Source organism: Phalaenopsis equestris, unplaced genomic scaffold, assembly GCF_001263595.1.
Source record: "Phalaenopsis equestris unplaced genomic scaffold, ASM126359v1 Scaffold000002, whole genome shotgun sequence".
NCBI classification, from domain to species: Eukaryota; Viridiplantae; Streptophyta; class Magnoliopsida; order Asparagales; family Orchidaceae; genus Phalaenopsis; species Phalaenopsis equestris.
Window position 1 is genome coordinate 33,399,693 of NW_018164444.1, and position 15,645 is coordinate 33,415,337.

A 15,645-nucleotide genomic window follows, 5' to 3' on the forward strand; every position below is an offset into this window, starting at 1 on the left:
ATAATTCTAAGAAATCACATCTTGAAGCAACGTATACCTTTTTAATATCTTAAGGGGACATCTTAAAGCAATGTATAATTTTTTAATATCTCAAGGGGACCCCCAATAAAAGAATTTTATTTAAAAAGAAAGAGACGATCTGACCATTGATGCAGATTATGCAGATTCTATATTTGACAAAAAGTCAACTTCAATGCAATATCCAACATGAACGCAATATTTTGATCCATGACAATAAAATATGCAAATTAAAGTGGCTAAAAATCTTCTCCAAATACTTAAATTCTAAATAAAAATGCCCTATAAGGCTCATTATGATAAGAAGTACACTAGGGAAATCACATATACATCACAAATATTGAAATAAAAACAAAACAAGCTCTCCGCCTCTTGCCACTATCATTGAAGAACAGCGCTTGTGCTATTTCTTAACTAATATACCATAATAATTAGTTAATATATAAAGAATTACACACTGAAACTGTGAAAACAAAAATTAATATTACACATGGAATTGCCAGCAAAAAAAATTAATACTTCAGCAATAGAGATCGGCTTATTAGGGGATTGTATTGAACTTACAGAATCAACTAACTGTCAGCGCATAAAACCATTCTAAGCTTTCATTTCAATAAAATTTCTTGAGTCTTGAAAGCGGAGAGGTTCATTTCCCCAAGAAGTCCAATCAGCTAACAGCTCCCTCGCAAATAGTTCTATGCATCTTGAAGGCTTGGGACCTGGAACATGGTCTGATAGCAATTCTGGTTCAAGTTAAGAACAAGCAGCTAAAAATATATAACTGAAATGTTATCCTCAATTCCAATATTATAATATAAACCAATATTAATGAGATGTATAATCAAATTCATCTATGTTAACCACATTTGTGAATTGTCAAGTGTATTGCGGAAGTTTTTTTTTTTTTCTTTAGTTTTAATAAACTTTTTATTAGGGTGTTTTTATATATTTTATCTTTTGTTTTCAAAAACAAATTACCATGTTTTTGAAAACACAATATTTTAGATATTTTGAGTCTTTTAAAAGACAAAGTTGTATTATTTTAACGTTTCAAATCAAAACATTATGGGACGGGGGGCATTTGGGATTAATTTTATCTTTTATTTTTTATACTTTGTTTTCTCTATATTTTGATTTGAGTTAAAACTTGTTTGATTGAGCTAGCTGTTTTAAAAACACTCAAACAATTTTTAAAAGTTTGACAACAACAACAACAACAACAAACCCTTATCCGACTAAGTCGGAAAAGCTACATGAATCCTTTTCCTATTGAGTGTCATATTTTTATTTAATTCTAAAAAAATTAAGATCATTTTTTATGCAACATGCCTGGGTCTTTCTAGGTCTACCTCCACCTTTATTAGCATATAGAATCTAAAGCATCTACTTTCCTAACCAGATCATCAGATGGTCGATGTTTAATGTGATCAAAAAATTTAAGATGATTCTTTCTAATATTGTCTACTACTGGAGCTACACTTATCACGACATGGCCCGAGGCATGGAGTTTATCAAGATAGAAACAGACGATGGAAATCAATTCACTACTATTCTTATTGCAATTCTAACAATAACAATTTAATATTCAAATAATACATGAAAGAGCCACTGAAGAAAAAAATTAAAATTAACAAGTAAAAATTTATATATTTTCGTTCGTTGCTCTTGTCTTCTACACACATTTGATCTTACAGTAGGTTATATGGAGGTTACAGGGGGTATAACGCGGTTATAACCCCCCAGTACCCTCCCTGTAACCTATTTGTAGGTTACAGACGTACGCAGCTCTGCGTACGTCTTACATACGCAAATTTTTTCCCTTCAACTGGGGAAATATTTCCATACGGGATATGCATGCAGTTCTGCCTGCGTAATAACCCCTCCATAAAGTCCGTTTTGCGGTTATTGGGGATTATTAGGAGGTTATTGGGGTATTAATTTCAATAACATATAACGTCAATAACCTTCCAATAACTTTTGCGGGTCCTATTATGGGGGTATTGCGGGGTTAATGGAGTACGCACGCAGAACTGCGTGCGTATTCCGTATGGAAATATTTTCCCTTCAATTGAGACCCCCAAGGTTAAAATCATGTAAGGCGATGACTACAGTAAAAGTGTGGGATTAAGGTTAAGGGCTTAATTAAATAAATTAAACTTATTACTTCTGATTTGTATATCTTCCTATACATTAAAAATTTATATATAATATTATCAATCAAATTGCTCGATTTTTCATATAAAATTTTATAAAATTATTTTGATTGAAATCCGATGCATCTGAACTTTGGAGTATATCTTAAAAAATTAGTTATTACAACACCAACCCTTCAAGGATATATTTGTTTCACATTTTGTCTCAAAGTGTAAAGCCCCCCATCCACCTAAGCATTCTCATCTCAGCAACACTTAACTTTATTTTATGTTTTCTCTTTTATAAGCCAACATTTTGCACCATAAAGCATTTCAAGTCTCACCACCATCTTATAAAATTATCCTTTAAGCCTACGACTTACTTTTCTATCACATAATAGGCTCGATGCATTCCTCCAATTCAACCATCCATTCAACCATCCAACTTGAACCAACTTGAATTCTACTAATAACATCCCCATCTATATCACCATCACTTTGAACAATAGAACCTAGAAATATAAAATGTTCATTCCTTTTAATATTTGGTCACCTATTGTTACAACCCTACCAATAGATATACTGCTATTAAAATTACATGCCATTTATTCAGTTCAGATCTGCTCAAACAATGGCCTTTAGACTGTAAAGTATACCTCCATAATTCAACTTTTTCCTGACTTCTTTCTCTATCTTATCCACAAGAATGATATGATCAACGAAAAACATATACCAAGTACCTCCTATAAATGTCTAGTAAGAGCATCCATAACAAAAGTAAAATGATATGGGCTTAAAACCGATCCCCGATGTAATCCAACTGAAATAGGAAAGTAATTGGTTAGTCCTCCTTCTGTTCAAACACAAGTAACAGCTCTAGTATACATATCTTAAGTGACTTGAAAATAAGTTAGATCAACATATTTCTTTTCTAGAACTCTCCAAAGAACTTCTCTTGGAATAGAAAAGTAATTAGCTTAAAGCCAATCCCCGATGCAATCCAACTAAAATAGGAAAGCCCGACGTAATCCAACTAAAATAGGAAAATAATTGATCAGTCCTCATTTTGTTTGAACACAAGTAACGACTCTAGCATACATATCTCAAGTGACTTGAAAATAAATCAGATCAACATATTTCTTTTCTAGAACACTCCAAAGAACTTAGCTTGGAACCTTATCCTAAGTTTTTTCTATATCAATAAAAATCATATATAGATCTTCCTTACTCTATACTTCCAATCAAACCTCTCAATAAATGTATAGCTTCCATAGTAGACTTGCCTGACATAAATCCAAATAGATTATGAGAAATATTTTAGATTATGAGAAATATTAGAAATATTTTAAATGTTAGAGTGTTTTTAAAAATAAGTTAGATTTATTTTTTAAAACAAAAAATAAGAACATATAAAAACTATACAAACAAAACATATTGTAAAAAAATTAAAGAAAAAATAAGAAACAAAAGTAATGTCAAAGGGACCCTATTAAAATGTAATAAAAATAAAAAATAAAAGCGATCCGCAGAAGATAAAAAGCATATTGGGACTAAAAATAAGTTTCTGAATCTCACAATTAAGGATATTATTAGAAGTTGAAACAAATATATTAATGATTGGACGCCTACAACTCAAAAGCTTATGCTAATATATTACAATCATAAATCTTATTTCGTTGCAACTATTCTTCACTCTTATGTTCATAAAAATAAAAGTTAATAAAACAAACATTAACTATAATGAAATGGCAGATGTGATTGTTGCATTAGGATACTTCCCAGTGGAGGTTTCCGCGAGTAAGCACCAGGGATACTGATGAGGATTTGGTTCTCTCGCAAATTTTGGCTGGAATCAGGTTCAATTTTCTACAACATCTCACACAAACAAAATGGGCAAATGGAAAGAAGGATCTAAGCCTTGGCATGAAAAACTGAAGAAAATACTGAAACTCTGACCTTTTTATTGACATAGCCAAGAAGAAGGTATTCATAAGGTTTGTGATGAATCAAGCCCAAGTCACCAAGCAGAGAACCATCAGGTTTTATCTATATGATAATGGGAACAAATTGTAACCATCAAAGAAGGCTCCAAATAGCCTATCAAAAAGCTAAACAGCATATTGATTAACTAATAAGCATGAAATGAAATGAAATCGGGATTTCTATGGCCATAAAGAAATATAAATTTTCATTAATTCAATAATTCTCAAAAAGAAGAAGGGAAAATGGAATTTACCTTCAACCAGTAAGAAGTTCTGATATCGGTCACTCCCCAAGCTGGAAATAATTCTTTTTCAACGAATAAACGAAGCTTCCCTCTATTCGTCATCCATAATACAATGAGAGCCCCCTCTGTATGAACAAGTTGTTTGATAGGGAGGTACAATAAGTATCGATTTGGTAATGTCGGGTACCTACGATGAATATAGCAGCAAAATAAATTTGGGAAATTTACATACATGCCACACAATACTTATGCATTTACATAATCTAACACCTAAAGTTTGAAATTTACATTCATAACACTGGTGTACTTCACTTCTAATATGTTAGTAACAGTGGTATTTTTCATGTTATGTTTAAATATTTGGCAAATATGCATGTAAATATCAAAAGTTATGTGTTAGGTATGCAAATATATAAGAATTGTGTGGTATGTAAGTAAATGCCCCAGTAAGTTTTGGGCACCAGCAATTAACAAGATTAAATTTATAGATGAAGATCAGTCTTTCATCAAATTTATTGGAAATGTCAGCTGCTCCAAATTAAAAGGGTGGCAGTGTATGTAGGAATAATTTCAGAAAGAAATTATAAGTAATTACATGCTAGAGATGGAGGGTGTGAAGTTATGATTGATAGTGCAGCTAGCTATAATTGACAGACAACAAAATCAGACAAAAGAGACGCAGATTCTTGGCAATAGGCGGAGATGAAAATCTGAAGCACATAAATTCAAGGAGCTTTAGAAAAAAAAATTTAATCCTAATTATTACTCATTTTACAGAAATATAGACACTATATGCATAAATGCCCTTTAAATGTATGATAATGCAAATAATATTTTGTCATTCTCCTATTTTCTACATGATATCCATAGAAAAGGACTGGCAATATCTAATTAAAGGCAGTAATAGTTATAACAATCATTCAACTTTTCCCTTTATATCTATTTCTAATAAAGATACTATTTGGGATCATTATTATAGATTAGGGAATCGACCTTCTTAAATTCTCAAATCTATGTTTTCCCTCCTTTTTTAAATTTTTTACAATGAAAATTTTTTGTTGAACATATTGTGAGATTGCTAAACAACTTTAGGCATTATTCCTTAGAGTGAATGTTGATCACATGTTCCTTTCATGTTAATCCCTCCTCATGTTTAGGAAATCTCAAAAATCACTAATATTGTTAGAATCACTAATAATGATATGGGTTTATATTACCAAAAAAAAGACAAATGTCACTTATGCTCTCACAACCTTAGTCACTATAATGAAAAAATCAGTTCACCATTAAAGAAATACAGGATCAATATGCCCAAAATTATTTTAACCGAATTGTCCATTTTCTTCAACCAAAAAAAAAAAAAAACAAAAATCCTCATATCTCAACACTCTACAAAAAAAATGAGCTTAATGAAAATAAAATTATGCACTTTCTTTTAATTACTAGAATTATTTACTTCCAAAATTAGGTGCATAATGAATATTGAAGAGAACTACACTAATCTTGACATCTTTTATTAGTAAGACATCTTAAGTGATGGAACTCAAAATTCCCTAAACCAACCCACTAAAATTTTTCTTAAGCGTAATCTACTCACAAAAATTTCTCCTAAAATAATTAGTTATCATATGTACACACTTATTAATAACTATGGGGTTAAATTGAACCCTAGAACACTTATTTGTGTGTTTTTAAGATATTCACATGCTCAAAATGGCTATAAATGCTATCATCTAGCTATATAAAAATTAAAACAAAAGTTAAAGAAACCTTATATCAAAAGATGTCACTAAGTGGGGTTGGCTACATGAATCTTTTTCTCTATTGTATCCTATTGAGTGTCATATTTTCATTTAATTCAAATAGATTAAGATCATTTTTTATACAATATGCCCAAGTATTTTTAGGTCTACCTCTGTCTTTCTTAGCAAAATTCAAATCTAAAACATGTACTCTCCTAATGGGAATATCAAATGGTCGATGTTTAATGTGACCAAACCATCTAAGATGACTTTCTAATCTTATTTGCCACTGGAGCTACACTAAGCCTTTCACGGATACATTCGTTATGCATTTTATCTCTAACTGTCAAGTACTCATCCACCTAAGCATTCTCATCTCAACAACACTTGACTTAGTTTTATGCTTCTCCATCAAAGGTCAACATTATGTGTCATAAGCCATTGCAGGTTTCACCACCGTCTTATAAAATTTTCCTGTAAGTCTAAGTGGTATTTTTCTATCACACAATAGGCCGAATGCATTTCTCCACTTCAACCAATCCAAATAAAATATACTAACAACATCCCAATCTATATCACCATCACTTTGAACAATAGTCTCTAGATATTTAAAACGTTCACAACTTTTAATGATTTGATCACTCATAGTTACAACTCTGCCACCAGATCTACTACTACTAAAATTACATCCGATGTATTCAGTTCTAGATCTACTCGAACAAAGGCCTTTAGACTCTAATGTAGACTTTTATAATTCAAAATTTTTTTGAACTCTTTCTTTAGTCTTATCCACAAGAAGAATATCATCAGTGAAAAGCACACTAACGTACATCCTCATATGAATGTCAATAAGAGCATCCATAACTAAAGCAAAAATATTAGCGTTTAAAGCCGATCCCTGATGTAATCTAACTGAAATAGTAAAATACTTGATCAATCCTCCTCTATTCGAACACAGCTAACAACTCTAGTATAAATATCTTTAATGACTTGAAATTACGTCATATGAACATCGTTCTTTTCTAGAACCCTTCAAAGAACATTTAATATAAAATAAATCATATTTAATTAAACTTATCTTTAAAGACATTTTTCTTTTAACTATTCAACTACTAAGACACGAGTTATGCACCGACCACAAGTCCATTTTATGGAGGGCAGAGCAAGATGATAACTTCCCATCCTCCACACCTCCCTGTCGTTGTGCCAACACTGTAACTGCTGCAACATCACCTCTCCACACCCCCCCAACCAAAAAAAGCCCCTACATGCAGCCCCACGTCTCCCTCCTCGCCGCCATCAATGTTCCAGTCTCCCTCTTCGATGTCTACAATTTCAACACTCCCGTTTGCTGCCATCACTATTCCGACCATCAAAAATCCTTTGCTCTTCCCACTAGATGCTGGTCCTAGTACATCACCTCCCTGCCACATGTCCGTTGTTCCAGCCTTCGGGAACCTGAATTCCACCTTGCTGGCGCCCAAGACAGCAAGGATCTGTTCTTTCATTGTCATATCCCCCCACTTGTTCCACGCTCCCACCTTACAGCCATCACTCTAGACCCCCAACAACTACCACCATCACCTATGATCCACCATAGTTTGAATTGGTGTTATCATTTGTCTCAGTTTCAGATTTCCATGGGTATTGTCGTTGTAATTTCCCCTTTCAGTTGTGTGATTGTAACTTCCCTATTTGAATTTCAGCAACAATATTTTGTTATGTATTGTTGTTTAGGTTAACTCTAGTATCATTAACTTTCTTACCTAATTAATCAATGAACTAGTCATTTTAACACTTTAAAATTAAGCACTAATAGAATATGTTATAATAATTGTACGCAAATCATAATAATATTCATTTTGGTCATTCAATTAACTTGTATCAACGCCAAAAAATGTTTACCAAGCAGTCATAAGTATTTCAATAATTTAGACAAAAGTCTTATAACATGATTTTACCAAACGATAATCAACTTTATCATCAACAAGACACCACAACAGTAGATAGGTGTCGGCACTATTTTTGGTGTGGAGTTTGCCTCACAACAGTAGATAGGAATACAAAATAGAAAAGAAAAATGCCAAGAAGAGCCTAAGGCTAAAACTCAGACTGACTAAAAGATTAAAATGATCCTTAGACTTAATAGATGTGTTCATTTTAATCCTAAACTGTTATGAATAGGAAAGTTAACAATTAGAACTGTGAGGGGTTAATAATAGATTAAAGGATTAAAATATAAAACATTTGAGGGTTAAGAAGATAATAATGGAATGTTTACTATTATGAAATGTGGTCGTCAAAGTTGTTATAAATGTAGTTCCAATAATCAATGGCAGCAGAACACCTCAGCTAAGAACCACTTGCAACAATGTTGACCTCATTTTTTAGGTCATTACTCTTTCTTAGGATCCTAGGATCTAGCTCTAGGAGTTTCTATTGACTATCTTAGAGAACTAGAATTGAGACCCACCATTTTTAGAAATTCCAGCCACTTCATATTTTCCCGTGATGTCTAGCATTTATGATCTCAAAATCATCGTCTTATGGACGAGCGGTTAAGGGTTATTGTGTGGAGACTCAGGGAGGAGTTCCCAATAGGATCTCAAGCCCTAGGAAAACCTCCTCAAGACTTTATCGTCACACACACACACACAATGCACAAAATTCGCTAAGTTGCACAGGATCGGACTTCAATTGAGCCTAAAAGATGGGTGAAAATGCAAACTTCTCCAAACGACCTCCAACGGGGAAACGGACCGCGCCAACGCGTCCGGAATGTCAAAATTACTCAAAAATGATACCAATTTTGTTATGTTTAGACGCACGAATAAAACACAAATTCAATTTTTATTTTTTAAAATATTAAATACTTTTTTATAAATTTTACCCCCAAATAATAATCACATTAAACCCTAAACCTTATTTACGGAACCACCCGCACCCCTTCTCCATGTTCGACCCATTCATGAGTTCGAACAGGGCTTGCGCTCGTCCCGCTCCCTCTCGCCCGTGCCCTAGGTTCCACGGTGGATCCATGCGGCTCCCGTCTTCTTCCCTGTCTCTTCCCCTTCTTTACGTAGCACGACAGTCGTTCGACTCTCCAATTAGAGGAGGTGAGCTGACAGACTTTCCTTCTACTCGAGGCTATGCGCTCTTCCCCTTTATTGTGACGCTTCTTTTCTCTCTTCATGATTGGTTGGCCAGTGTGGTTGGTAGGTGGAGGTCTATTTTCTCTTCTCTGTCTATGAAAAGGCGTTTGGGATTATTGTGTGAGGTTGTTGAAAAACTTTTGGGAGAGAAAGGAGAGGTTGTGTTTCTGTTGTGGGAAGCTTTTAGGGAAGAAAACTATCCTAAAATCTTCTCTAGATCTGTTTTCTCGTGCGCTTGGAGTGTGAAGTGTTCGTGGAGTGCTGTTTATTTTGATGAAAGTCCTCTCTAAGCTATATTTTCGGGTGATTGTGGCGTGGAGCATTCGTGTGATTGTGTATTTTCGGGTGATTGTGGCGTGGAGCATTCGTGGTTGTCGTTTCTTGAAGTTTTTAGGGGAAATATTTCTCTTGGAGTGGTTTTCCTGGAATTATCTTTCAATTTTATTTTAAATTTGTTGAAAGTAGGTATTCTTCTCCTTATCTCTATTCTATTTTATCTAGGACGACATGTTGAGGCATCTCTATCCTCTTGCAAAGGTCAATGGAGGAATGACTTAGTTTATTTTGAAGCCTAGGTATTGATACATGCTGGAAATTATTTTTTTTATGAGTTGAAAAATTATGTTTGGGGCTCGTTTCTTGCTTCTCTTGCTGCCCCTTATTAGAATACATGTTGGAAACGAAATGTTGAAGTCTTTTATTATTGTTATTTTCGAAATTCATTTCAATACTGAGAAATATTTGGCTTTAGGAATTCATTACACTTATCTATTTCCTGTTATCAATTCCTGCTTAAAACATATGCTGGGGTGCAAGAAGCAAGAAATTTTAAGGATTCATGAAATCTGATTTTTATGGCTTTGTTTTGACCCATTTGATGAGTTCGATCTACCTGGAATGTTTCCCTGTTTTTGCTCCCTTTTGCTAGATTCGGTTTGACCTGAAGCTAGGCTCGGTTCAGCTGAAATAATATTTTGTTTTGTCCCTTATGTCGGTCATGATTTTTGGCTCATTTGGGACTGCATATAAGTTGGAAGTTTTCTTTGCTTTAAGCCTTTATAGACCCTTTATAGGCCACGTTTTTTTTGCTCCTTTGGAGATTGAATATGTGCCGGAAAATTTCTTTTTGTTGAGCCTTTATGGATTTCGGTTTTCGCTCCTTTGAGAACTTCTTTTTGTGGTAGACTTGGGCTGAATTTTACCTTTTATGGGGTTCGGTTTTTCCCCTCCTGCTGGGCTGGATTTGGCTCCTATGGCCTACGGGTTTTGCCCTTATGTTGGGACTGGATTTCCTCCTTACACCTCTCGGTTTAGCTCTTATACTAGGCTCGGCTTGCCCTCCCTAATATCTTTACCCATGAGCTAAGCTTAGATGGGCTTATCTTGTAACCCCTACTCGTAGGTTGTGCTGTGGTGGCGTTCCCCTTCCTGCCCTTTGCCCGTGAACCTTACTGCAGCGGTTCTTTGGTGTTGTGACATGGTTCGGGTTTAGTTTTCTCTTTGTTGCCCCTACTTATAAGCTTTTGCCTTATTTCTTATTTTAAATTGTGGACTCATGTTGAAGTTTTGTTGTGTATTTCACAATTCCTACTTGTGGGTTTGCTATGAGGCTTGGCTGCCCTCCTTCCTGGTCTTACCCGTAAGCCCCACTCTCCTTCCTGCTGTTACCCGTGAGCTATTTGGAAGTCTGTTTTTGGGTTGTTTTTCCCTTCTTTGTCGTGCTTGGCCGTGAGCTTGTTTGGGGACATGGTGGCTCCTTTTTTTTTAGTTCTACTTGTGAGCCTAGGTGTATAGTGGCTATCCTTTATGGTTGCCCAGGTTATGAACATTTATTGGAAAGAAATATGATTATATGAAGTGAAAAGGCTTTTAGTGAAAGGCGGAAATTGAAAGGATTCGAGAAAATATAAAAGAGCCATTTGGAAAAGTGTATTTGTATGTTTGATATTAAAAATTTGGAGAGGCATAAATGATATACATAGGTTCAGGTTTGGGTGTGAGTGCATGCAGATGGAGGAAGCCATGAGTATAGTCTTAACCTTAGCTTTCGAGCTCATTTCGATTTAATTCGAAATAATATTTGGAAATGATAACTTTTATGGGTTGATCTGATATCATTCTTGGATTGATTCAAGGAACTTGGGCCCTCTTTCCTAGGTCTTTTTGCTACAGTTTTGAGGGTTGATTCATCATCTGTCTCTTCGATGTTTTAGGTGAATCAGTGTCTCCTCTCCTCTCTCTCCTCTCTCTCATCCCCATTTTTATTCTTTTCTTTCCTTGCTTCTTGGTTCGATTTTTTTTTCTTATGTCTGATACATAAGTGCTATTGTATAGTCTTTTGCTACATGTGAAACCATCAAGCAAGGTCGCAAGTAGGTCGGTTTTGTTTTGAGGCGTAGGGTGATGATGACAAAGACACGCCGGTGGTAGAACAAAATGATATCTCATCCTACAACACCAAGACTCAATTCTGGGACATAATGAACTCTAGGATGAAAGTATCATTCACCGACATAAGACTAGAGGGGGACACGTACCTTCTTAGGTTGTTGGTAGTCCTACGCCCGATGACGCGATCGACTTGTGGATAACTGTATTTTCTTTTAAAATAAAATTGATAAATTAAATTGATAAGAACAGATACAATATTTATAAAAAATATTTTCACTACAAAAATTGATATGACTTTTCTTTTGTATGCTTGAAATATATGTGCATGCTAAAACTTAAATTTTAAATATGTTACAATTGGGTTGTCCACTTGTTGATTAACGATCCTGAGCTAAGGAGTACCTCCTAAGTTAGGTTCAGTAGGACATCCTTCTAGTGGAGTAGCGGGCTTTATACATCCGAGTGACCGAGTAGATTTCGACGTGCCTCGAGTACAAATATATATTTCAGCCTAGCCCCGACCCAAGTGCTTGCAGTCCCCTCTTTTCAGACTTTTCATATATTTTTTCTTGAAATTTTTCGACAAAGCACTCGTGGTATTTTCTCAGAGATTTTCCCGAGATTTTGACAGTTTTATTTAAATTATTACTAGTCGATTTTCCCGAGTCTTTCTTTGTGGATTTATTTGTCGATTTTCTCGAATTTTCCAAGCAATTTTTCTTTTGTTTACACAGTGAACAATAGCTATCTTAAAGGAGTAGTAGTTTTTCTCAAATTTACAGGTGTGAGTTACATCGCAATATTTTTATTTCCTAGTATGTTATACTGCTTTTCCTAACATGTTATACTGTTTTTCCTAGCACGTTATACTATTCTTTCAGCATGTTATACTGTTCTTTCTCTTTACTGTACATTTCACTATTCTTTTCTTTTATACTGCATGTTTTATTATTTTGATACACACTATACCTTAGTATAAGAAAACCTAGTGGTTATATAGGATTAACATTAAACCTGAAGGTTCTACTATGAAGAGTTTTGGAGCGAACACTGTGGGCAGCACGACGAGTACATTCAGAAGTGCAACTTCAAAATGGATTTGCGATATCAAAACACATTCACACCGATCACTTTTCTTAGTTTAAATAACAACCCATAAGAATTCGAGGTGATTTGCCTCGTGCAACATAAACCCTCACATATCACCTTTAGGCTTTTGCACAACCCTGTTGTGCAATTATAAGTCCTAAAGCTTTAGGATTTCGAGGTTACTGTATGGTACGGTGTAAATTCTCCTATCTTTTTAGGTTATTTGCACGATCAGATATCGTGCAAATATAAGTCCTAAATTCTAAATAATTTGCATGATTAAACATTAAACAACATCACTTCAAAGACATAAAGCCAAACAATAGGATAGGTGGGAGGTCACCGGGTTCTCCCTGGATCCGTGATATCCCCTACTATTTGCTCCTTTGGATTCCTTAAAATAATTGTTCCTGTTTGGGCCACTCCCATTTGATTTTCCTATGTCCAACCTTGAAAACCTTAACTTTCAAATCTGGAAAGTAAAATCACTGATTTTAATCGAGACTTTTCTTAAGTGACTTTGGTCATTTAATATGTAATTAACTATAGCGATTTGCCTCTATAAGGAACTTGAAACCCAGGTAAAATAAATTTTATCTAATTTTTATATTAGGTAGAGGAACTTATTGGCCTAATATAAAATATTTCGCAGACCAAACGAATGTCACAAATTCTTTAGTTTAGGTGATTGAGTCTACTACAGTTGATATGTTTATTCTTCGGGATAAGTGTATTACTTGTGGTATCGTGCTTAGTCACCCAAACTATTCAAAATGTGAGACTCGTTTGGTCTCACCTATTTTAAAATCAAAATGTTATTTTCTAACATAATATTTATATCAAAACTATTTACTATTTTCATATTTTCCTATATTTTTCAAAACCAAAATTAAAATGACCGACAAAGGATAAATAGATATTGTCATTTTCATGGGCCCCAATCCTAGATTAGGTTGGTATAATTAGGCCCACAAATCAAAAGGGTTAGAATGAAAAGAACACTGAGCAAACCAGTCCATTAATGATTTCCCACTGAATCAGCCCTCCAAAGGGTTGGTTCCACATTTCTGCCGCAGATGCTCACGTGTCACTCCCTAGGCCAATCACTTCATCGAACATGAGTTAAAAATTATTTTAAAAACGTATGGAGGGTATTTGAATAATAGCATGAGTAATTTTAATTAATAGTATACCTTGGGATTTATTGAAAATGTACAAATTTAATTTTAACGGCTATTAAACTTTCATAGAAAGCTTTAAATTTTAAAAATATAAGAAAATTTTGAATAATTGTGGGATGCTTTTCTTATTAAAAAGCATTTTTTGTTTCCTAAGTAATTCAAGATCTACTTAAAATATTGAAAGGCCTTTTAAAAAGAATTACAAAATAGGAGTATATATAGACAAAAATCTAAAAACTTCTAAAGTGATGAAATCAATTTTATAGACCCCACACTGAGTTTGGCTGATGCATATGACTCCAATAGGACCACTTTGAGCCGAAAAGACAATATTATCAGATTCAAAATTCAGGATCCTTATTTTCAAAATCAGCCCAGAATTTTTTCTAGCCTAACTTTAAGTTTTACATACATGCCAACTTACCAATGCATAAGAAAATCTATTTCACTTTTTAAAAGTTAAAATAGTGGTATTATTGATGTGATATTGTTGAATCCTTTTAGGACGTAGGCTCCTATATAGTTCGTGGGTTCTCACAACTCAAAATAGACCTGTATAGAGAGGATGAAAGGAGAGGATGAATGTGCTCTCTAGGCCTAGCTTCTCTATTTTCTCGATGATCTTCCCCCATTAGATTGGAGGAGCTAATCTAACTTCTTTTCAGCCCAAAGGTCTATTGCCCTCCCTCTTTTCTAGTTTTCCCTCCCTGAATACATGAAGAGGAAAAATGAATATAAAATTTTGAGTCATACGTTATGAAATCTATCCGTGGTGACTTGTTGAAAAGATCGCGACGTGAATGTCAAGCTACTCATAAATGGTGAGGGAGCATATGTTAATCCTTTTAATGTTGATCCTTACTTCGGCTACTTGTCAACCCCGAGGATCACTGGTCGAGGCAAACTTGGCAGGCGGGTCTGGTGAGTGTATCAGCTCTTTGGAATGTGACAGTCAATGTTTTAGTCCGCTAGGTCAATCCGCCAGGTCAGTCCAACATGTGATTTTAATAAATTTGACAAGGTGCATAATAGGCCTAATGACAAGGTTCAAATAGTATAATCCTTCAGATATCCGTTAGTTGGGAATGGGCCTAAGAAACCCATTAATTTTATCGCGAGCACATGGCTGTCAGATATCCGTTAGCTGGGAATAAGCCTAAGAAACCCATTAATTTTACGAGCTCGTGGCTGTCAATTATCCGTATACAAATATCAAAGATTTGGGTGATGTAAATGAAAAAAAGTAAGGTTCAGGTGTTAGATATGTAAATACATAGATATTGGGTGGCATTTATGAAAATGCCCCAAAAATATTTCACTGATTACGTGCTAAGTCACCATACTCCATAAAAGGTTACAAAAAAAAAATCCAAGAAGTCGGTGTACACTTAAGATTTATGTAATCAGCTTCAGTTTCCAATCAAAAGAGAAATAAAAAAAAACTATACAAATTTTCCAATTTTAGTAGTATGAAATCAACAAAAAACATGACCAAGCATTAGTGCATCCTAAGCTTCACCTGAATAGTGACAAAAAGTCTCAAACCCAAATTTAATAAACCATGGCTAGCATCATGAGAAATTTTATTTAAATAAAAACAAACAAATCTACTTCACAAAAACTTTTGATTCCTCATTATTAAAAAAAAAAACACCTAAAGAGCTTTTCTTGAGCAACCAATATCTTAGAAGTACATAAAAAAATAATATATAT

The 15,645-nt window shown here is 34.3% G+C and overlaps 1 protein-coding gene across 2 annotated transcripts in view; it reads right to left on the reverse strand.

Moving 5' to 3' along the window:
* Positions 1-387: 387 nt before the first annotated feature.
* LOC110039535 (methyltransferase-like protein 2) overlaps positions 388-15,645 on the reverse strand; it is a 22,417-nt gene continuing 7,159 nt past the window's right edge. For both annotated transcript variants that reach the window (XM_020744634.1, XM_020744633.1), the window contains 4 exons: positions 4,387-4,564; positions 4,107-4,196; positions 3,926-4,016; positions 388-761 (listed from right to left, as the gene is read on the reverse strand). In XM_020744634.1, coding sequence (XP_020600293.1) covers positions 616-761; positions 3,926-4,016; positions 4,107-4,196; positions 4,387-4,564 — 505 coding nt within the window. In that variant the 3' untranslated portion in view covers positions 388-615. The remainder of the gene's footprint in view (positions 762-3,925; positions 4,017-4,106; positions 4,197-4,386; positions 4,565-15,645) is intronic.